General features: G+C 40.0%; 1 protein-coding gene across 4 annotated transcripts; it reads left to right on the top strand.

The window, feature by feature from the left end:
- Positions 1–77: 77 nt before the first annotated feature.
- Positions 78–13,233, top strand: LOC127657872 (zinc finger protein 384-like). Of its 4 annotated transcripts, none has more exons than XM_052146823.1 (11): positions 78–226; positions 1,217–1,275; positions 2,516–2,750; positions 2,894–2,980; positions 3,239–3,378; positions 6,202–6,272; positions 8,164–8,388; positions 10,880–11,047; positions 11,133–11,211; positions 11,894–12,052; positions 12,163–13,233. In XM_052146823.1, the coding sequence occupies exons 2-11, from the start codon at positions 1,222–1,224 to the stop codon at positions 12,460–12,462; spliced, it is 1,518 nt and encodes a 505-aa protein (XP_052002783.1). In that variant the 5' UTR covers positions 78–226; positions 1,217–1,221; the 3' UTR covers positions 12,463–13,233. The 4 variants fall into 4 exon arrangements, with proteins under 4 accessions (XP_052002783.1, XP_052002782.1, XP_052002785.1 ...); XM_052146822.1 differs by having other exon boundaries at positions 2,891–2,980; XM_052146825.1 differs by lacking the exon at positions 8,164–8,388 and having other exon boundaries at positions 2,891–2,980.
- The last annotated feature ends 10,079 nt before the right edge of the window (positions 13,234–23,312 follow it).

Below are 23,312 nucleotides of genomic sequence, written 5' to 3'. Positions count from 1 at the left end.
GGAAATGACGTCAGGACGCAGAGGCAGCGCTTGCTTCTTTCGAGCGGAAGTGCTGTTTAGACAGTTCGGCCAACTCCGTAAGAAAAGGGGGGAAAAAAATAGAAAAACACAAGGGAGAAAAAAACCCCTCATTGAATTTCTTCAATCGGGTGCTTTGGGAAAGACTTCACAAACCATCCCGATCGGAGGAAATCCCCGGCGGGAGGATTAAAAGTCTTCAGAGCTGGTAATCGCGCTTTATTTGTCACTTTGAAGCTTGTTTTGTGGCTGTTAATGTGAGCCGCTGGTGCTGCTGCCGCCCGTGCTGCTGCCGCCCGATCGCCGACATTCATATGCCGGAAGTCTGCGTAAAACTGCCTCGGTCCCAGCGTCGACGATTTTTTTCCCACTTGTTCTGTTTTTTCTGTCCTTTTCTTTTTTTTTTTTTTTTTTTTTGCCCTTTCCTTGTATTTGATCAGTAGACGGAATGCGCTGGTCACGTTATGTTTGGGCTGCTGGTCCGCATTCGTTATCATAGATTCGTCCCAGTCTCTCATTAATATTTAGTTATGTATTTATGACATAATGGGTTATTTGCAAATATATATTTGAGTGTGTTGTAATATGATAAAAAATGTTTTACAATGCAACGCTTTTAACAGAATAAAGCAAAACAGTCATTTACCTACAACAAAATCCAGTAGACAGCAAAAATTAGCTATTGTGTGAACCCGTCACTTGTAAAAACATAACATGATAACAGAGACTCATTATGGATGTTGTTTCTGTGATATGGAGTGCACTACAGTCACATATGGACGATTAACATTAACTAAATGTATTTAGGTTTCCTTTTTTGATAGTGTTAACCATAAATTGACCAGTGACAGACATGCTGTTCATGCATTAAATTATATTCACTTTCCTCCATGAAAGAAGATAATGCATTATCATGTTGTCTTGTTTGAGGAACTAGCCCTATTCCATACATATTCCATTTACAGTTAAGTTTGATATTGTTTATTACTAAAATGAACTTTTTGTCAATTCTGAATCTGTTGCAAAATGCACCACAGGATTCCAAGTGTTAAAAATTCAAAGCAAATAGTCTATCTAGTTTTGTCCCTTTCTTTAACCTCTTGCTTCATCACATCAAAAGGTCATAGGTTACAGAGTATTCAGGGCTTTTTCTTTTTTTCTTCTTCTTCTTATCAAAATGTTTACTTTCTTGTGTCAGGGGTGATGGAGGATTCCCATTTCAACTCCTCATACTTCTGGTCTCCTGTGCAGGGGCAGGTGAGCACACAGAGATACATACTTAAACTGTCTTAAGGTGCATCTCTCAATCTCCCCCCTAATTCATTAGTATGTGCACTGCCTAGAGAGTTGGCCATTTCTTGCGATGTCCCATTGTCAAAATCAATCCAGTGCACTGAAATGTTAACTCCCTTGAAATTCTTAAAATGCACAGAAATGGCCAGTGCTGCTTAATATTTTCACTTACTGGAAAAGTAATTATGTCTTCTCTAAAGTGTCTGAAGTCATTAGAGGATGAGCACAAATGTGAATTTATGACAGCTTTGTTTTATGTCTTTAAAATAACTTCTGTTGGTAATTGTCTGTCATCCCTAATGTGTATTAAAGGAAAACAATCCTGGAAGTGTTTTTAGAAGATTTTAATTTCTATGTATTTGTTCTTTTGTGTTTGTTCTGCACTTGTATATTATTATTTATTTATTTTTAAATATCTGAATGCCATTATGTATGAACATTATTTGTTTCGCTTACTAAAAAAATGCAGGATTAGTGGACATTTCGTATTAATTGAGTTTAGTATCATAAAGTTGAATGTATCAAGGTCTTTGCTAGTGCCTGAATTGTGTTCATGATATATACTGTTTCACAACAAATGGAAGCAGGGAGCAGAATCAGACACTGCATAAGTTTGCCTAACTATGCCTCCTATAGAGTGCAACAGTACCCACTCACTTTTTCAGCTCCTTTGGTTCCGAAAGTATTAATTTCTTCTATAGTCTTTTCATAAAATTCTTCATAAAAGAGTTCTAAACCATGAACCAAACCAATCAGTTCCGAGATGATTCACAACATTACAAACTTTGATTTGAAGCAAAAAAGTATTTGAAAATCAGACAAAAAGACAAAGGTACAAGACTGTGACTTATCACCTTTGATGAGGGCACAGACTACAATCCCATGAAGCATTGTGAATGACTTAATCGAATATAAAAATAATGGAAAGCTATAGATTTTAGGTTAAGTATAGAAACGATAAAGTTCACAAGGAACTCCGTTATTAAAAACGAAAGTTGAAATAATGCAAACTGATGGATTCCACAGAACCATGTATCATCAATGAACAATCTCGGAGCTCACGGTAGGAGTCTCTTTAATGGTTTGTTAGTTATCTGTAAAAATACATTTGTCTAAAGAAAAAAAAATTATGGGATTTTTTACTTCTGGAAACAGACTGTTGTGCTCTTAATGATGCTAACCCAACTCTGTGTTTTCCATTTAGATTGAGAATGCTGTATTTCTCAATAAGGCAAAAGAGCAGTTGGGTCAGGATAAAAGCCCCACTTACTCACATGGCCCCACCCATTACCCAGCCACAGCAGTGGTGGCTGTTGCTGGGGGTGCCATGGATACAACAGCAGTGGGACGGACACTTAAACAGAACCAGGCACAAGCGTCCCAGGCCTCACACAGTATCACAGTGTTGCCGGTGCCGTCTACTGGCATCATGACAGCAGGTACTGTATGTGTGGTCTAAGTTGAGTGGTTACAAGGAACTCTCAGGTTCTTCATTTCTCATTCTTTTACCCTATGTGGACTCTGTTACACTTTTTTCACTCTCACTCACATTCCTTCTTCACTTTCTTACTCTGTCTAGCAGGTTTGGTCACCCTGGTGTCTCCAGTGTCCTCTGCCCAGTCCCTTATTTCTGGACATCCATCCACCAACATGATAACAGTCCAGACAGGTAATGCACATTATTCTACATACAGATACACCCTTGCATGTGAACCTCAGATGTCCCTATGAGAATTATGCCTACAAAGCTGTCTACACTGCTTACCATTATTACACAATCATTTTTTAAATATTTACTGTATTTATGTTTATATGTATTGTTTTACTATAGAGTGTAGTACTATAGATCTGATATTTGTTTTATTGTCTCATCAGTCTTGTCTCACATAATCAAAGCATTTTACTCTGTCTTGCATGACTCCACCAGACAAGAAAAATGAATCGTTGCCCTGTTCACCAGTTATCATACCATTACCATCGAAAAGGGGAAGAAAGAAAAAATCAACACTTCCATTGGTTGGCTCGCCTACTGGGACACATCCCTTGATTTTGGGTCTTGCAGGACAGGTATAACAACTGTGTATGAAGAGAGAGCTTTATGAAGTTATGCTTTTAAGGGATAGTTCACCCAAAAATGGAAAAACTTCTCATCATTTACTCACCCTCATGCCATCCCAGTTGTGTATGACTTTCTTTCATCAGCAGAACACATGATGTAATCACGTTGGCATGTGAGACATGCGAGAACTGGCGCATGTGCGACTAAGAATGCCGTGTTTTGAAATTTTAACTGTTAGATTACCTTTGGGGAAAAGACAATTATGGTAAACAGGTTTTATGATTATTTGACATTTTCTTTTTAAGGAACAACACTTGAGGCAAAAAACTACACTGTATAATAGCACAATTGAATGTGTAAGTGGACATGTTTCTTAGGAATATATGGACTCTAAGCACAGCCATACAAAAGGAAAACTGCTAAATGCACAATAAAAAATAGAAGATATATAATAAGAGACTCATCACCGCTTCTATGCATCCTGGGTACAAAATACACTTCAGTGTATTGTATAACATGTAACATGTTATTTAACATGTAGTTTATGGTACAATAACTTGTAGTTGATGGCATACAACAGTTTTATCTTCTGCAACAGAAGACAACGATCTGTTGTCTGTCAGACACCCCGCTATAAAGAATCGACAACAGACATAAAAAAAATACTGTCCTTTTAATCTGTCCACAAAATATCACAAATAAACCTCCAGACTATGCATAATAATGGGAACATTGTTTAATGCTGGCTATTTAAAGTTCAGTAATGACTAAAATTGATATTTATTGTTGCATGCTGTGAATTTGTACTCAAGCAATGCTTTAAATAATGAAGATGATTTAAGACACAATAGTACATGTAAAAGTACTGTGTGCTCTCATCTCGCTTAAACATTACAAAAAGTTGCATCTTTCAATTCATCCTTTTAAAAGCACCACAGCTAAAAATATTATACTCACTAGTTGGTTGTTGGATGACTAAGTATAACATCCTGTCCCATTGTTGTAACATTTGACTTCTGTCAGCATATTTTCCATTTGTCATCTTCAGTCAGTCATTCAAATGCTCCCACACAGCCGATTTTAAGTAGCTTTTTCAGTGGACATGAGTCTGGTAGATCAAATTGTTATGTTTTGGAGTTTGTGTGTAAGACCAAGTTTCATGTGAATTGAAAGTTCATGTTCAGTCTGTGAAAACTGGCCAAGCACCTTGTGTACACTGTCCGTAACCATAGTAACAGCTGCTCTAACCATCCAGGCATGAGCAAAAGAGAGGCTTCCACTGAAAAAATATTTTATATTATATATGTATATATTATATACATCATATTTTTTCCATGTGTAAATAAAACATTTCACTAACCATAGATTTGAAATTCTTGCGGTTAAATTAACTGTGACATTTTTAAAGGCAGTTAATATTATTTTTATTATTATACATTTTATTTATAGGTGCCTTTCATGACACTCAAGGACACCTTACAACAAAACAATAACATTAAACAACAATTAATCATTATTTCAGCCTGAACAGACATAATACAAACACCAAACCAATCAAATAAAAGCCTGCCTAAAAAGATGGGTCTTGTGACAATGAGTTCCATAAATAAGGAGCTGCATGTCTAAAGGCTCTAGACACCATAGATGTTGTGAGAACTCGAGGGAGAACAAGAGTGAGTGCAGAAGAAGATCTTAAAAGTGCGAGAAAGAGTCTGGATTTGAAGAAGGTCAAATAAGTATGAAGGGGCACGATTATTAAGTGCCTTATAAGTAAGGAGAAGAATTTTAAAGTCAATGCGATATTTAACCGGGAGCCAATGCAAGTATTGTAATATGGGAGTAATGTGTTCAGTTATAGGAGCTCTGCAGATAATTTGTGCTGCTGAATTCTGTACTAGCTGAAGTTTATAGAGAAGTCTTGATGGCAGACTAGAAAAAAAAGAGCGTTACAATAATCAATAAGGGAAGTTACTAAAGCATGAACAAGAATGTTTATGTTCTTTACTGAAAGAGATGGACGAAGTAGTTTAATATTACGTATGTGGAAATATGCAGAGCGAATAATATTGTTTATATGTGGTTCGAATGATGAAGTACTATCAAAGATGACACCCAAACTTTTAACCTGTTTAGCAACAGAGACTGAAAAATCATTCACTGAGCAACATTTAGACTTTGCTAAGTTGGTTTTTGAGCCAACAAGAAGAATTTCATAGTGAAATCGTATAATCCAACGTGCAGCACACCCAGAAGAACAGCCCTGTTTACAACTGAGTTGGAGGAATGCTGTACAGCAGCTTAGTTGGTTTTGGTTTAGGTGTTTTATCTTTTCGTTCATGCTGACTATCTGTTCTTTTTGGAGCTTCAAAAGTGTGATCACCATCCACTTGCATTTTAAGGACCTATTAAGCTGAGATATTTTTCAAATGTAATTGTTTTTTTTCTAAATGGTTCTGCTAAAGAAATAAAGTCATACACACTTGGGATATCATGAGGGTGAGTAAATAATGAGAGAATTAGCATTTTTGGGTGAACTATCCCTTTAAAGCTGGGGTCTGTCCATGCATGAATAACTTTTATACCTGTGCCAGTAAGTGTATATAGTTCATGGTTGTGAAAACACTTGGGTTTGTTGTAACTGTTCAACTGGCCCTCAGAAGAGAGAACACCACCTGGCTTGTGGCCCCTTGGTAATTTGAATTGAAGACCCTGATTAGCCCAGATAAAGCAAGGCAGGAATAATTAATAGTAATTTGATAAGATTTAACACTTCCATTTATGAATATATTAGAATAATGAAGTAGACCTAAACTCTTTTTGTTCCTTCCCAGCATCATTCTGCCAACCCTTATAGTCTCTCCCCAGAAGTACATGCTGGGAAAGAGGGCGGAAAAACATACAGGTAGGGCTTCTCAAAGGGACTCTGGCTCTGCATGCACACTCTGTGTGATTCTTAAAATCTAATAGAAAAGGCTAAGACAGAGGCAGGGATTCTTAAGCCACTTCATTTTCATACTGCAGCAGCGCATGGCCCTCCCGGTCGACACACACACACTCGCCAGCTTCCAAGGCTTTGTAACAAGTGTGTTTGTTTGCTGTGCTTAAGTAGAACATGTGTTTTCTGCTTGGCAGCATGTGCAACCTCAGCGCTCCACAGCTACACACGCACTGAACACACACCCCTGTCACTCGCTCCCTTCACACACTCTTGTGTCCCTCATTTCCCATTTGCACTTGTGTGTCTGGCCTTTCCCTCTTGTCTTTCTGTTCTTGAGCCAGAGACTACAATTTCCCTCTGGATGGTTCTCTATTGAACTCCTCATGTCTCACCCTCTTTTTGGTGTCTCCTTCTTGCCTTTTCTTCTTGTCTCTTGTTTCTCCTTTCACTATTGATGGACCATGCTTGTTAGTTAGGGTTGTCACAGTGCCAAAATTTTAGCAGTCAATAACAATGCCAGTAAAATGTCACCATTATTTATAAAAAAAAAAAACGAAATATGTTAACAAATTAAATGAAAATGGCCTTCAAGAATTTTGCAATGAAGTAAACGTTGCTTTAAATGTGTAATGATGAACAAAGAAATACTTAAAGAACAATTAGTGGTTTTGTATTTTTCTTGTGAAATATTTTGATTAATATTAATGACTTGATAAATTTGAAAGGGTGCCTTAAAAGGATAGTTCACCCCAAATTGAAAATTCACTCACCCGTATGTTGTTATAACCCTGTTTGATTGCGGGAACTGTTGGTCTCTTGCAGTCTCATGAACGCGCAGAGGAGGGCAAATGTCGTTTCACTAAATAATAATAATACATTTATTTCTCTCCAAACCTCCTCATATGATTTCATAACTATCATGAGTCTCATGCAATAATTTATTAGACTTCTGAATTATACGTTTACATCTTTTTGAAGCTTTAAAAGGTGGTCACCATAATATAATAAACTGCCATTGTATGACATCACTGAGCACAACATTTTGTCACAATTTCTCCCTTTGTGTAAAGAGAAAGACAGGAAGAGTTATAACAACACAGCGGTGAGTAAACAATGACTGAATTGTTTTAAAACTGCAAGGCCTAATGCACAGATCCTACATTTTGACACATTCTTTTTTTTTATTTTTATACATGAGACAAAGCCCACTCCATTTACAGTAATACCTCATCAAGACCTAAATGCCTTTTGGTTGCTTATGTGCATCATCATATTTAATGATAGGGTTTACTTAATTTTTCTTCTATATGCCATTACGTTTCATACACAATCGAGCTCTATAACCTTTCCAAGTATACTCTTAACTGCGAGACTTTTGGGATGATTTCGTCGTCTGCTTTGTGATACTCTTTAATACAGGCAACTGCAGGCACATCGGCCAGTGACATGGACAGCCTGCATGTCTAGAAAAATTTGCCTGTGCACAGACTGTGCTGCTGAGGAAATTGATGTCATTCACACTGTGTGTGAGCCGTAGCGGCATGCGGAAACGCTCTTCACAGAGCATATTTGCAATAGCACGTGGGAACATTCAAAAGCAGTCGAACAATGCCGGTAGCAAATGGAGTTTGTAATCCATTGGTTATAACTGATACTTGTAGAAAGATCTTTTTCTTTTTTTTATCGACTTGGTACCTAGGTACTGGTACTTTTGACATCCCTGCTTGTAACTTTCCTCTTATATTTGTCCCATTTCCTTATCTATTCTTTGTCTCTTCTGTTTTTCACCCATGTTTTCCCTCTCATCCCTCTGTCCTCTCCTTTTGGTATATGTGTGTTTTTTTTCTGTCTGTAGGTGCCGGATGTGTGGTTTGACGTTCTGCAGTAAGTCAGACATGCAGCTGCACTCCAAGTCGCACACGGAGGTGAAAGCTCACCAGTGTCCGCACTGCTCCAAATCCTTCGCTAACACCAGCTACCTGGCCCAACACATCCGCATCCACAGCGGTGCCAAGCCCTACAGCTGCTCCTACTGCCAGAAGGCTTTCAGACAGCTCAGTCACTTACAGCAGCACACACGGTACTCAGCACCGCACCTCTAGTGTGTGGGTGTTGGTGGCAAAGCAGGCGGGTGATGGAGAGTGTGTCAGGTTTTTCTGCTGGTCAAGTCAGTCTAGTAGTTACGATTTTTAGTAGCCCCAAGAAAAAAATTTAAAAACACCTTTTGTACAGTGTGCAAGAATCACATATTCTGTGCTTATAAAAGGAGCATGTCACTGTCATAGAAATGTTGTAATTCATTGCATACAGTCTAAGAATGTGCTGTCTTTGTTAATAACACTGGTGTTTGACAGGGAATGGATTATAATAGGATGCAGACAGTGCAATAACCGGAGAAGAACCTCCAAAATTGAATTGCACTTGATCCAGCTCATTAGCACTTTGCACACAAAATTTCACCAAACCTACTTACGCCTAGACTTGGAGCATGCTTGCATGAAAATACCCAATTTTCATGGCCATGTCCTCTAACTTGCGCTTATGACTTAAAGCATAGTGCTGCGCTTAGTGCTAACACTCTTACTATAGGGTCATACATCTCAAACAATACACTAATTTTAACAGAATTTATGTACCATAAGTGCTTCTATGAATTTATAAACTTAAAAAAAAAAAATTGTCTCTATTCTGTAAGTGTCTCACTGTATTTTTTTCAAGAATTCTTTTTTTTTTGTGTTAATCAACATTATTTGGTGATCTACATACTTATGTGACAGGCTTGTGTCTTTATCCGTTGCATCACATCTCACTGTTTTGATAGTGTCACAAGACTTCATGTCAAGTTACAAATAGCTCAGCAACATTACTCAGTACAATGTATCAAGGTCGGTTTTAAAACAATGGACCAATTAAAAAAAGGCTTTGGGTGGGACATTTTCCTCTGTGGATCTCCAGCACCCTTTTCACCGAGGTCTAATGCTAGAGTCAGGGCGATTATTTTACTGATAACCAGCGAAAAGACTGGGCAGTATTTCTTGAGACCTTAATGTCCTGCTTTCTATTCCAATTCATTGAGGTGCACTGTGCAGTTTTTGAGCTATAAAACTGTCCTGTGTGTACAACCCCTGGGTGGTTCTGATGTTCATGTTGGATGGAGGTTCCTGCATGTTGCTATAGCAACATACTCCACTAGCGATTTGCATATATGTAAAACTTTGTGTAGTGGACTGTGTAATTATATGCCACAGTATTTATAATGGCAAAGGTTGTTATAGCTGATGTTACTATGTGAAGTAGGCAGATTGCAGATCCAATATAGTCTCTCTGTAGGAGGAATAATTGCTAGAAAATTCTAAAGTTTGTCAGGTAAACTTTGCAGGGTTTTTGAACGAATGAATGCAATATAATATTTGTTTTAATCTGCTCTGCATCTCTCCTCCCTTCTCTCTCTCTCTTTGTATAATTAATTTCTCTTCTGGCATATTTTTAATACTGTAGACTAAAACTTTTATACCACTTTGTGGGGTTTTAAACACACACATGCACTCCTAACTGAAATTGCTTCTGTCTTTGGGAATTCACTCACATTTACACATTATCCAATAACCATGCCAAAGTTTTATGTGGTTCTGCTTCTCTCTGAAATAGAGGTCACATAAAGGTTTCATCCACTTCTGAACTCACTTGGACATGGGATTGGGCAGTGCAGCCCACTGAGATCCTGTGAGAATTTAGTGCAAATATTGTTGAGAGATGGATCTGCCCTGTCTGTGACTTCACTCAAATATTACAAACCTCAAACAATTGCCACACTGTGAAAGTGCATCTATAAATTCAAGGCACAATTTTTGACATTTGTAGGCGATGCTGATGGGACCTAAATAAGTTCAGCACAGAGAGATGGCGTAGAGAAAAAATCTTAAATATTGTCATGTCAGATATTTGTATAGCTGATTTAAATGTATTATGAGTTCTCTTTATTATTGAATTATCCCCTATGTAACCATGTTTCTCTTTTTATTTCCTTCCTTACCTCTCCTCTTCCTTCCCTTTCTGCTTTATTTCTTAACTGTCCTCCTCCTTTCCTTCCTTCCCTCCCTTTTTCTTTCCTTCACTTACTACTTCCTCTCCCACACTTCTTTCATCCTTCCTTTACTTACTCCCTGCCTTTTTCCTTCCTTCCCTTTTCTTTCTTCTTTTCTTCTCTCCCTTTCTCCTTCATTCCCTTTTTCCTTTCCTCCTCCCTTGTCATTAATCCATCCTTCCTTTCTCTCCACTCCCATATGTCTTTCCTTCCTTCCTAACTTATTCCCTTCCATATTCCCTTCCTCATTATTTTCCTCCTCACTTTCATTCGTCTGCTTCCTTCTTCCTTCCTCTTTTTTCTGTCATTCCGTGCTTTCCTCATCCCTTCCTTTTCTTTCTTCCTTCCCTCCCATGCTTCTTGTCTATTTCCTACCTTCCATCGTTTCCTTCCTTTTTACCACCCCTCATTCCCTTCCTTTTTATCCTTTTCTTCCTTACTTGCTTCCTTTCCTCCCTTGTTTCATATTTTCTTTCCCTTTTTGCAGAAACCACACAGAATCCAAACCACATAGGTGTCCTCATTGTACAAAATCGTTTGCCAACACAAGTTATCTGGCTCAACATGTACGAATACACACAGGAGTGAAGCCTTATTCCTGCAACTACTGCCAGAAGACCTTCCGACAACTAAGCCACTTACAGCAACACAACAGGTATAGATTCACCATTTTATTCATACTCCTTTTAGTTTTCTTTTCACCTTTTGCTTCCTGACTTATAAGTCTTGTCCCTGTTTAGGGTACACACGGGAGACAGGCCATACAAATGTACACATCCAGGCTGCGAGAAATCTTTCACTCAGCTCTCTAACCTTCAGGTGAGGAAAGGAAATCCGTTTCGGACCCCATTTACACCTGCTATGAAAAATCTGTCCTAAGTGGACAACACTATATGTATGTGTAACTGGGTCTAAAAAGTTTTATGATTTGATCACACAAACAACATTTGGAGGTAGTTAATGAAACATTTGACCACATTACATTTGCGAGTAAATGTCCTGGTGTATTCCAGACAACAGTGAAGGACCACCAAACATCAGTCAATCATCCACTGTGCTAAAAGAAGGGAGTTTTAACTTTTCCAGTTATGTACAGCCTTAAAAGAAATTAACTGTTCAATCAGGAAATTTGAGGGAAAAAGCATACATTACATGCACCTCATCGCAAGTCCTTACATTTCTTCAGTATTTTTGTCTCAATTAAATCAATATGCATTAACGCACTGACATTTTAAGTGGTGTTTGTAGCCATGAAATCAGAGACCCTCGCCTCAAAATCCGAGCAACCTGTCTCACTTGTCCACTTGCGATCAGATCACCCGAGACATCTCTTAAAATCAGTTGTAAATAAGGTCTCTGTTTAAATATTTAGGTGGTAAGTTAGCTGTTAATTTGGCTCTTAACTTAAAGGTGTTACTTCTACAAGGCTCTATTGTGCAATTGCAAATGAATTCACATTTTGTGTAACGTCTCTCTGTCTCTCTTTCTTAATCATTTGCAGTCTCATCGGCGTCAGCACAACAAGGACAAGCCGTATAAGTGTCACCACTGTAACCGTGGTTATGTAGACGCAGCCAGCCTGGAAGTACATCTGTCTACTCATACAGTTAAACATGCTAAGCTGTACTCCTGTGGTCTATGCAACCGTACTTATACCTCGGTATAGTCTTTACCGCCTAATCTAATACCCTAATTAACAATATACTCCCTTTTTATCTCATGATAAACTTTGTGTATCTCTCTTTTTGTCTGCCCTGTTGCTGCCTGTAGGAGACGTATTTGATGAAACACATGCGTAAACATGCCCCCGATCTGGTTGTAGCTCCACCTGGGTCAAACAGGCCTGACCATGCTGGAGGAGGAGGCTCAGAAGGAGACCGAGCTGAGAGGAGAGACACCTTCACCCAGCAGGCTGTTGTGCCATGTGTATTTGACCTGAACCAGTACAAACCAATAACCTCTGCAGATGTGCAGTATAAAACTGTCAATGTATCTGACATCTCTCCTCACAAAGACCTCTGCATCACTGTGGAGGCATCTGCCATACAGGTGGAACACCTGAACTCATGAGAATTCCCAAATCTTTAAATAGAGTGAGAAAAAACAAACTGTTTAAATTGATGAGATCTACACAGAGCTGTGGATACAGTATGGAAATAATTGACATACCTTCCTATTTGTATGAAGGAGCAAGTGACTGTGATCTTCAATTGACAAAAGTGAAGGAATCGCTAAGGTGACTTTTTTTCATTTTTTTTTTAAACATTTATATCTGTAATCTTGATCTTCCTCACAAAAGCTTCCTTTAAAACTGGCTGTTTCATTGGATGCACAGGCCATATATCAAATCTTGTGACAAGGCTTTCCATAAAATGTCTGGTTTATCACGTTTGTATGATCCTCTACATCTGTAGGAGTTTGTACGGTCACTTAAACATGATTATTGTTACTTTCAACATGAATAGACATATTCTGTGTTTTGCACAGCATGTATGGAATTGTTGGTCCTTTTCCATTTTAAAAGGGAAGTTTGTTTGCAGACATGTATGTAAAACAGAAAAGCACATATATATATATGATTATCAAGTGCATCATGTGTGAACAAGTAAAGGATACCAATGCTGTGGCAAATATCTTATGATTCAGATGGTGGGTTCATGATGAATTATCCTGTTTAGAATTCCCATCTGCAAATAACATGTAATATTTTATTATTACTATGTTATTACTATAGTAATGTAAAAATAACAATGTTCAAATGCACCCCAAACCTCCTGACATTAATTAAATCAGATTAGTGTGGAGTAAGCCTTTTTAGAACAAAATATTAAAGAAAAATGAAAACGATTGCTTCTGCTGTGCCTCCTTGTGAACATATCTTCATTTTAGTGAATTATGTTTATTGTGGTTTGAAGATTTGGGATTTCTCAATCCAAATTCACTCAGACTGACCCTGTTTACATGCACTTAAGAAAACTGTTTATTTTAGGGGTTTTGAGGGTGGCTGTGGCTCAGGACAACAGCGGGTTGTCCACTAATCGTCAGCCAAAGCTGAGCACTTATTTTTAAATGACACTAATGTCTTACATTATTCTCAGGACAGTCTTGTTTTAGAGGTATTTTCATGTTTAATGTGGATTGTAAATGTTGCAAATGTTATAATATAGGCTGATTATGGGTAAAGTGACAGGACTCTTAAGCTTGATTCACATTGTATCCATATTTGTTTCCCTAATTTATTATAAATCATTACTAAACTAATATTTAGTGAGTAAACAATTAAAGGGATAGTTCATCTTAAAATTGAAGTTCTCTATTCATTAACTCGCTTTCATACCATCCCAGATGTGTATGACTTTCTTTCATCTGCTGAACTCTAATGAACATTTTTAGAAGAATATTTCAGCTCTGTTGGTCCATACATTGCAAGTCAATGGGGCCAAAACTTTGAAGCTCCAAACAGCACATAAAGGCAGCATGAAAGTAATTAATATGACTCCATTGGTTTAATCTATACCTTTTAGAAGTGGTATAATAGGTTTGGGTGAGAAACAGATAAATATTTAAGTAGTTTTTTTACTATAAATCTTGACATCAGCAGTCTCCTTAGCATTCATGATTTCAATCTCGATTATATTTCCCAGCACCATCTAGCACTCTGCGAGCTCCAATATTAAGTGTATTCGATATTGAAATCATGATCGTTCCTGTAGAAAACAGATTAGATCTGTTCAGAAGACCTGGTTAAACCACTCATGGATTACTATTATGCTGCCTTTATGTGTTTTTTGGAGCTTCAATATTTTGGACCCTGTTGATTTGCATTGGACATACAGGGCTGAGATATTCCTCTAAAATTGCATTTGTGTTCAGTAAAAGAAAAAAAGTCATGCACATCTGGAATGGGATGATGGTGAGTATATGATGAGGGAATTTTCATTTTTGGATGAACTAATACTTCATTCTTTTTGAGGTTTTAAATTTATGATTTTATTTTGGGATGTGTGGCAGTATAGCATCATTTCATGACAACTGGTGGGAAAAGCAATGGTAAAGAAAATGACATAAATTTGAGGTGAATCTTGTTAAGGTTATAAAAAGTACAAATTAACTGAACATCTTAACATCTGGCCTCTTTTTGTGCACGAGCTTCAATCACATACCCAAAGTAAAACTCCTCCAGTTTTTGAACCCTTTGGCCTACATACACAAACTTGGGCTCGTTTGAAAGTAGACACTTAGACATTTGATTTTCAAGAGTAAAAATGTATCATTGTAGCAGGCTACAAACAAATCGGTATGTGCAATGAATGAATTTACCACAGTAGCACCCGTGCGAGACAGTTTTGCATCTGTGTGAGACAGAACCACTTGTTTGTGTGAAGTGAGAGGTTAATCGATGGCGCATCGTTATTTCACTTGGTAGTTGTAGTCCATTGTAAAAATCATACCCAGGCTGCGTAGTTCATACACCCAACACCAAATATACACACACACACACACACACACACACCCACAGCAACAATGCAATTGTTGACAGTCTGAGGAGAGTCACTGCTTGGGTGAGTTTGCTGGTTTGCAAATAAGAGTTATTTTATTAAGTGATGTCTGCCCACAAACCCACATATTTGTCCTGCTAATTTGTAGTGTAATATATGGATGTTGTTTGGATTGTGATTAGTGATATTGGGCTATATACACAAAACTGGCTTGATGTTAAGCAAGAGGTGCTATATTCGTGCAGTCTGCCATTTTGGGTAAAGAAAGAAAGTGTTTGTCTGAAAACATTTCTTTTGTGTGCCCTGTATGCAACAGCATGGTGTCATTTACACTGAGGACGCTGGGGACATGTCCCCACCACTTTTTGAAAGCATTTGGTTAAAATGTACTGAAAAACCAAGTGAACCAAGAAATATTAAAGGTGTATTTGCACAAAAGAAAACATGCAATGCAGTTTAGATACAGAAAGAAACAATGTGCATTGTCCAAAAAAGTAACTTAAACAAAAAAAACTATTATTGATTCTAAAATGACCCAAAAACATGCATGCATGCATCAGTAACTTGAACAAATTCTTGACACAGTTTCTTCTTGTCAAAGTTATCCATTCTCTCTCTGTGAACATGACAAACAGCCACACTGTTGAGTCGGGTTTGTGACATTGAAGAGCGCAGCCAGGTCTTCAGGCACCTCAAGGCACTGAAGCTTCTCTCTGCTTCAGCAGATGAGGCAGGAACAACGAGCAGCAAACGCAGAAGTGCCTCAACAAGAGACCACGGACCTAGGGAACCATGTTCCTCATGATTTCTGACACTTCTAAGCAGGTTTTGTAGGTGTAATTGGAAGTGAACATGGCCAGCTGCACCTTTAGGGACTGGAACTGCAGCTCTGGATACAGGTCAACCACGTCATCAACTTGACCAGAGAGTAGGAGTTTCTCCAGCTTGACCAGGTTTTGTAGCCCTTCCTGTTCAAACCGCTTTGTCAGCTGTGTTGTTACAATGTCAAGGACTTGGAAGAACTGTACACGGTAGTATTCCTGATCTGTGGATGGAACGTAGGGCTCAGCTGGGCCAGCATGTCTCCTCTGTGGCTTTCGTAAGTATGGCATCTTTATTGGTTCGATGTCCAAAGACGTAACCAGATCAGTTACGCTGGTGTAGACTGTGATGAATGCTTCTTCTGTTCGTTGGCTCTGAAGTGTTTTTTCACACAGTAAACTGCACTTAAGACCGTTCTTGGCCCTCAAGCTGGGAGTTAGCTAACGTTAGTTAGAAATTCCATGGGACTACCGCTCCTTTCCAGCTTCATGGATTTGCGCTCTGGCCTGAGCAGGAATGGATGGACATGCGCTACGTTCAAACCTCGAAGTGTTGGAGAGGAGGTTTTATTCATCCATGTATTAGCCATAGCGCTAACAGCGTTAGTTCTTCAAGTTTTAAAATGTTTCAACTTTAAGAGAAGATGTTGATCAACGGTACAGGTAGGGGAATTTTGATATAGCATATTTGCACTGTGTTTGATTGAGTTAATTGTAGCCGATTAATTAATTTACAGATCAATAAAAAAAATTGTCTTTGTGTGTGTGTGCGTGAGAGGGCCTGCATGCCATCTTATAGTTTTAAAATAGTTTGGATTTTGGTGTGGGTTTTTTGTTGCAAATCCCAAATTTTATCTGGTGTTATTAGATGCAGATATGTTGGGTGCTTATGGTTTATTTTCTTTTACATATGTAATGAATTTCATTGTAATCATTGACTTATCGCGCTGCTGTTTTCTACTGTATGGTGCTTTGGCACTGTTCGGTTGAGCTGGTGTTGCAGGGGTGGATGTGATGACTGTTACACATGTAGTCGACATTGTGGAGCGTTTTATGTTATGAGTATTTTCGTGTTGTTGACTGGCCTACGCTATGCCCATTTTGGATGTGCCGTTATTAAATATGTTTCCCGTCCTGCCGTAATTTTTCTTCATCTGATCTTTTGTCCCCACCACTTTTCAACACAAACTGACGCCCGTGTGCAACAGTAATGTCCTTTGCCAGTCACAGGGCTGTTTAAGTGATGCACTACTTGTGGCTGTTTTCAGAGATGGTAACAGACGTTTTATACTTGTGCTACAATTGTGTGGCCTGTGCTACATTGTCCTGATGACCTGATTGTAGTAAAAATAAATTAGTTAGAGCTATTCAAATACTTTGAATAGTGACTGCTAATATTATTTATAAAATACTTTCTTTATACACTCACCTAAAGGATTATTAGGAACACCTGTTCAATTTCTCATTAATGCAATTATCTAATCAACCAATCACATGGCAGTTGCTTCAATGCATTTAGGGGTGTGGTCCTGGTCAAGACAATCTCCTGAACTCCAAACTGAATGTCAGAATGGGAAAAAAAGGTGATTTAAGCAATTTTGAGTGTAGCATGGTTGTTGGTGCCAGACGGGCCGGTCTGAGTATTTCACAATCTGCTCAGTTACTGGGATTTTCACGCACAACCATTTCTAGGGTTTACAAATAATGGTGTGAAAAGGGAAAAACATCCAGTATGCGGCAGTCCTGTGAGCGAAAATGCCTTGTTGATGCTAGAGGTCAGAGGAGAATGGGCTGACTGATTCAAGCTGATAGAAGAGCAACTTTGCCTGAAATAACGACTCGTTACAACCAAGGTATGCAGCAAAGCATTTGTGAAGCCACAACATGCACAACGTTGAGGCGGATGGGCTACAACAGCAGAAGACCCCACCGGGTACCACTCATCTCCACTACAAATAGGAAAAAGAGGCTACAATTTGCAAGAGCTCACCAAAATTGGACAGTTGAAGAATGGAAAAATGTTGCCTGGTCTGATGAGTCTCGATTTCTGTTGAGACATTCAGATGGTAGAGTCAGAATTTGGCGTAAACAGAATGAGAACATGGATCCATCATGCCTTGTTACCACTGTGCAGGCTGGTGGTGGTGGTGTAATGGTGTGGGGATGTTTTCTTGGCACACTTTAGGCCCCTTAGTGCCAATTGGGCATCGTTTAAATGCCACGGCCTACCTGAGCATTGTTTCTGACCATGTCCATCCCTTTATGGCCACCATGTACCCATCCTCTGATGGCTACTTCCAGCAGGATAATGCACCATGTCACAAAGCTCGAATCATTTCAAATTGGTTTCTTGAACATGACAATGAGTTCACTGTACTAAAATGGCCCCCACAGTCACCAGATCTCAACCCAATAGAGCATCTTTGGGATGTGGTGGAACGGGAGCTTCGTGCCCTGGATGTGCATCCCACATATCTCCATCAACTGCAAGATGCTATCCTATCAATATGGGCCAACATTTCTAAAGAATGCTTTCAGCAGCTTGTTGAATCAATGCCACGTAGAATTAAGGCAGTTCTGAAGGCGAAAGGGGGTCAAACACAGTATTAGTATGGTGTTCCTAATAATCCTTTAGGTGAGTTAGGTCTAGGCCTGTATTTTGCCCATATCTGCTCTATAACTACACACAGAGTGTGAAAGTGCAAACACAAACAAACACAGTCCACGGTTTTCCACTGCAAAACTTCGCGAATCAGCATCAGGGATATATACAACCCTCATATAATCTTTTCATCTTTTCATTGGCTACACGACCCATTGGTCAAAAAAGATCTAGCTTTTCAATGACCTTCTTTATCCAGAGACAAACATGGATAATGCAAATGTTTACGTCACTTGTGTTGACTGTCCTGTTTGGCTATTTTGAATGACTACCCAATCACAACTGCACAGAAAATCGATGGAGGGCTCATTCAGTTCGTAAGACCCTCCAAAATATCATGTTTTGTGTCACCATATCACCATTGTGTCCTTGAGCAAGACACTTAACTCCGGATTGCTCTGCGGGGATTGTCCCTGTAATAAGTGCACTGTAAGTCGCTTTGGATAAAAGCGTCTGCGAAATGCATAAATGTAAATGTAAGCAGACCATTCCGTCCCCCGGTGGAGGGCTGGGAGGAGAACCTTCAGTTAAAGGTATTTTCTTTGCCGCACCCCCTTCGGGCTGCGGTTCACAAATTCTCAATAATAGAGCAATTTCCTCTCTCTCTGGGTCACCTGGCTCGCAAATGCCGTCCTCACAGCAACCCGGTGCCACACTTCAGCAGTCCCCGCACCCTGGACATGGACCCCCCGTCTCCGGACCCACGACGGCTATCCCCGGCCAGCCGGTTCTGACGAGTCCAGAGGACGCCTACACGGGACCTCCTCCTCAGTCACTAAACCATCCCCAGCCGGGTGTGCAGAGCAAGATAAGTGCTTCAAGTCTTCTCTCAGCACCAGAGCCTCGGGACGCGCTTTTGCCTCTACCACTACCCGCTGCGAAGCCTCGCGAAAACGATCGTTCCCTTAGTGCCCCTCGCATGGAGCTTGGATGTGTGGCTTTCACTTCCCAACCAGTCACGCTAGTTGGCCAGGACCATCCGACTCTGCTACGAATTCAGCAGAGGAATTCCCCAACCAGACCCACTATGGGTACTGAAACTACTCTGTACTGGAATAGGTGCTCCACAGGATGGGCCCCTGTGTGGATTAATCCCCCTGTGTGTATTTTCCATGGTACGGTCCACTTAGAGCAGACCCACGTCTCCCTTGTGCAGTCCCCGCTGCCCCCCGGTCGCCGTGTTGTAGCAACTCCTCCCTCGCAGCAAGTAGGATCTACCACTGCGCCATTTTCCATATGTGGCCTGAAAACCCATGTGATGTATTTCACCACTCTTCACATCCCCTAGCCTGGGCAGGTGTGGTCTCCACGGGGTCTTCTCCCCCTGAAAGAATAGGAGTTGGAAAAGAACGCCTTCCCCGATTCGTGTGATAGCGTTAAGATGGCCCAAGCTATTTAACTCTATGCGAGAAACATAGAGAGAGAAAAGGCTCGGCTTGCTCCCATGCTTGGCACATCACCTTGTGAGACAGCTACGGAATCGTGTCACCACCAGTGCAGAGCTTGCTCAATACTGGCAGCAGGTTGTGTGAGTGCATCTACACACACAGTGAGGCGAAGACTTTTGGACAATGGCCTGGTGTCAAGAAGGGCAGCAAAGAAGCCACTTCTCTCCAAGAAAAACTTCAAGGGCAGAATAAAATTCAGCAGGAAGTACAAGGATTGGACAGCAGAAGACTGGTGCAAAGATATTTTCTCTGATGAAGCCCCCTTCTGACTGTTTGGGACATCTGGAAAATCAATAGTCCGGAGAAGAAAAGGTGAATGCTACCATGAGTCCTGTGTCGTGCCAACAGTGAAGCATCCTGAGACCATCCATGTGTGGGGCTCTCTCACAATTCTGCCCAAAAGCACTGCCATTAATAAAGAATGGTATCAAAACATCCTGCAAGAGCAACTTCTCCCAACAATCCAGCAGCAATTTGATGTTGATCTGTGCATTTTCCAGCATGATGGAGCACCATGTCACAAGGCAAGAGTAATAATGATGTGGCTCAGAAATCATTACATTGAAATTAAGGATCCGTGGCCTGGCAACTCCCCAGATCTTAATCCCATAGAGAACCTGTGGTCAATCCTCAAAAGGCGAGTGGACAAGCAGAAGCCCACAAATTGTGATCAACTCCGAGCATTAATAAAGCAAGAATGGATCACCATCAGTCAGGATTTGGCCCAGAAGCTGATATCCAGCATGCCAGAACAATTTGCAGCAGTTAAGATGAACAAGGGTCAGCACTGTAAATATTGACTTTTTGCATATACTGAATGTTTTTGCCAATAAAAGCCTTTAAAACTTATTAAATGCTTATCTTTGTTTTCAGTATACCACAGAAATATGTGAAAAAAATAATCTACAAATACTGAAGCAGCAAACTTTGCAAAAAACAAAATGTATGTCACTGCCAATACTTTTGGCAATAACTGTAGATCTTGTATGAAGGCACTCCCCATATGTGTAGCTACGCAATGTCAAGTGTACTGAGTCGTAAGGGAACTACTGTTGAGCTGTCTTTTTACACAAAATAAATGTAGCTTAAAACTGAAAAAGAGCATTATGTCTGTTTTTCCTTTTAAAATGTTTTTATCCTCCCATTCAATGAGGGCAAAATTTGCCTTCTTTATCTTTTGCACACAGGAGCCAGATACTTGCACAGATAATAATCATTAGAAACGCTGAAAAAATTATTTGATGATGTTCAGGATTGAGAACGATGTAGAACCAAACACTGTCAGGATATATGCATAGGCAAGTTCAATGACAATTCACATAATCTTTTTACCAATAAACGGAGAATAAAAGCAAATTGTCCTATGTATTTTCTTTGAAGGTTAGATTTTCATCATCATTTCATTAAGACTGTGCATATAAGGTGACATCACTTCTGTAACAGCTTCTTTTTTTTTTGGAAGTCTGTAGTTTTGACTACACCCAGCATCTAAGCAATTGAAGCCGCACTTCAAGCACTGGTTAAGAGTACGCCGCTTATACAGTACATGTAAACAGGAATGCAGCTTTCTCTCAATAAGCCGCGTTCTCGCAATAGGCTGCTCTCTGGTGTACATGTAAACACACTCACTGTCTGTAAATATTGTAATGCATCAAGAGTTGTCTGCTTGGTCAGACATCCAAGTAACAGAATATGGATGATAGAATGAATCACGTGTGGTTAACTTTGTGTCCAGACTTGAACAAGTGATTGCAACAATATAGTTGTCCCAATTGGCTGAATCCATTGAATTGATGCTCATGATTAATATCTGTGTCCAACATACCACCCCTGGAGTTGTGAGTTCGAATCCAGGGCATGCTGAGTGACTCCAGTCAGGTCTCCTAAGCAACCAAATTGGCCTGGTTGCTAGGGAGGGTTGAGTCACATGGGGTAACCTCCTCCTGGTCACTTTAATGTGGTTCTCGCTCTTGGTGGGGGCACTTGATGATTTGTGCTTGTATGCTGTGGAGAATAGTGTGAAGCCTCCACAATTGTCTCCGCGGTTGACGATGATGATGATGACCTGGTTGACATTCTAAGAGCGTGGAGGCATCTGAGATTCGTCCTCAGCCACACGGCACTATGCCACTACGAGGAGTTACAGCACATTGGGAATTGGGCATGCCAAATCTTGGAGAAAAAGATACATAGCTATATTTGTGTGTGTCCCACATAATTTAATTTCCATGACAGACAGCACCACTAGTCAAACAATTGGGAAACATATTTATTTAATATGTTATTGTTTTACTTTTGAAGGGGTCACATAAATAACCTAGCAGAGGCAATACAAATAACTAAATAAATAAATTAAAAAATTAGACAGAGGAACTGATCAGTAACATTAAAACCACCTGCTTATTGTTTAAATCCCCCTCGTGCTGCTAAAACAGCTCTGACCCATCGAGGCATGGACTCCACAAGACCTCTGAAGGTGTCCTGTGGTATCTGTCAGCAAGAAGTAAGCAGCAGATCCTTTAAGTCCAGTAAGTGTGGCAGGGGGCATTATCCTGCTGAAAGAGGCCACTGCCATCAGAGAATACCATTGCAATGCTGTATGTGGTCTGCAACAATCGTAAGGTAGGTGGTTCATGTCAAAGTAACATCCACATGAAATGCCAGCACCCAAGGTTTCCCGGTAGAACATTGCCCAGAGCATCACACTGCCTCTGCTGGCCTGCCTTCTTCCCATGGTACATCCTGATGCCTTCTCTTCCACAGGTAAACAACGCACATGCACCCAGCCTTCCACATTATCTAAAAGAAAATGTGATTAATCAGATCAGGCCACCTTCTTCAATGGTCCAGTTCTGACTCGCACGTGCCCATTGTAGGCACTTTTGGTGGTGAACAGGGGTCAGCATGGGCACTCTGACCGGCCCCATACGCAGCAAGCTGTGATGCACTGTGTTTTAACACTTTTATATCATGGCCAGCATTACGTTTTTCAGCAATTTGTTCTACAGAAGCTCTTCTGTGGGATAGGGCCAGATGGGCTAGCCTTCACTCCCCATCATCAATGAGCCTTGGGCACCCATGATCCTGTCGCCATTTCACCGGGTGTCCTTCCTTGGACCACATTTGTTAGGTACTAGCTGCATGCCGGGAACACCCCACAGCTGTTTTGGAGATGCTTTGACCCAATCGTCTAGCCATTACAATTTGGCCCTTGTCAAAGTCGCTCAGATCCTTACGCTTGCCCATTTTTCCTGCTTCCAACACATGAAATTCAAGAACTGACTGTTCAATTGCTATCTAATATATCCCACCCCTTGACAGGTGCCATTGTAACGAGATAATAAATCATCAGTTATTCACTTCACCCGCTGTCACTGGTTTTAGTTTTAGGGTTTAGATCAGTGTATATTTATAACGGCGCCAACAGTGCTCAACATGTTAAGTTTATAATGGTAGAGTCCACCCCTTCAGTGGGCGGCGTCATCGAAAA

Source organism: Xyrauchen texanus, chromosome 17, assembly GCF_025860055.1.
Source record: "Xyrauchen texanus isolate HMW12.3.18 chromosome 17, RBS_HiC_50CHRs, whole genome shotgun sequence".
Classification (NCBI taxonomy): domain Eukaryota; kingdom Metazoa; phylum Chordata; class Actinopteri; order Cypriniformes; family Catostomidae; genus Xyrauchen; species Xyrauchen texanus.
Note: the sequence above shows the minus strand (reverse complement) of the source record. Positions and strands in the feature narration are given on the sequence as shown.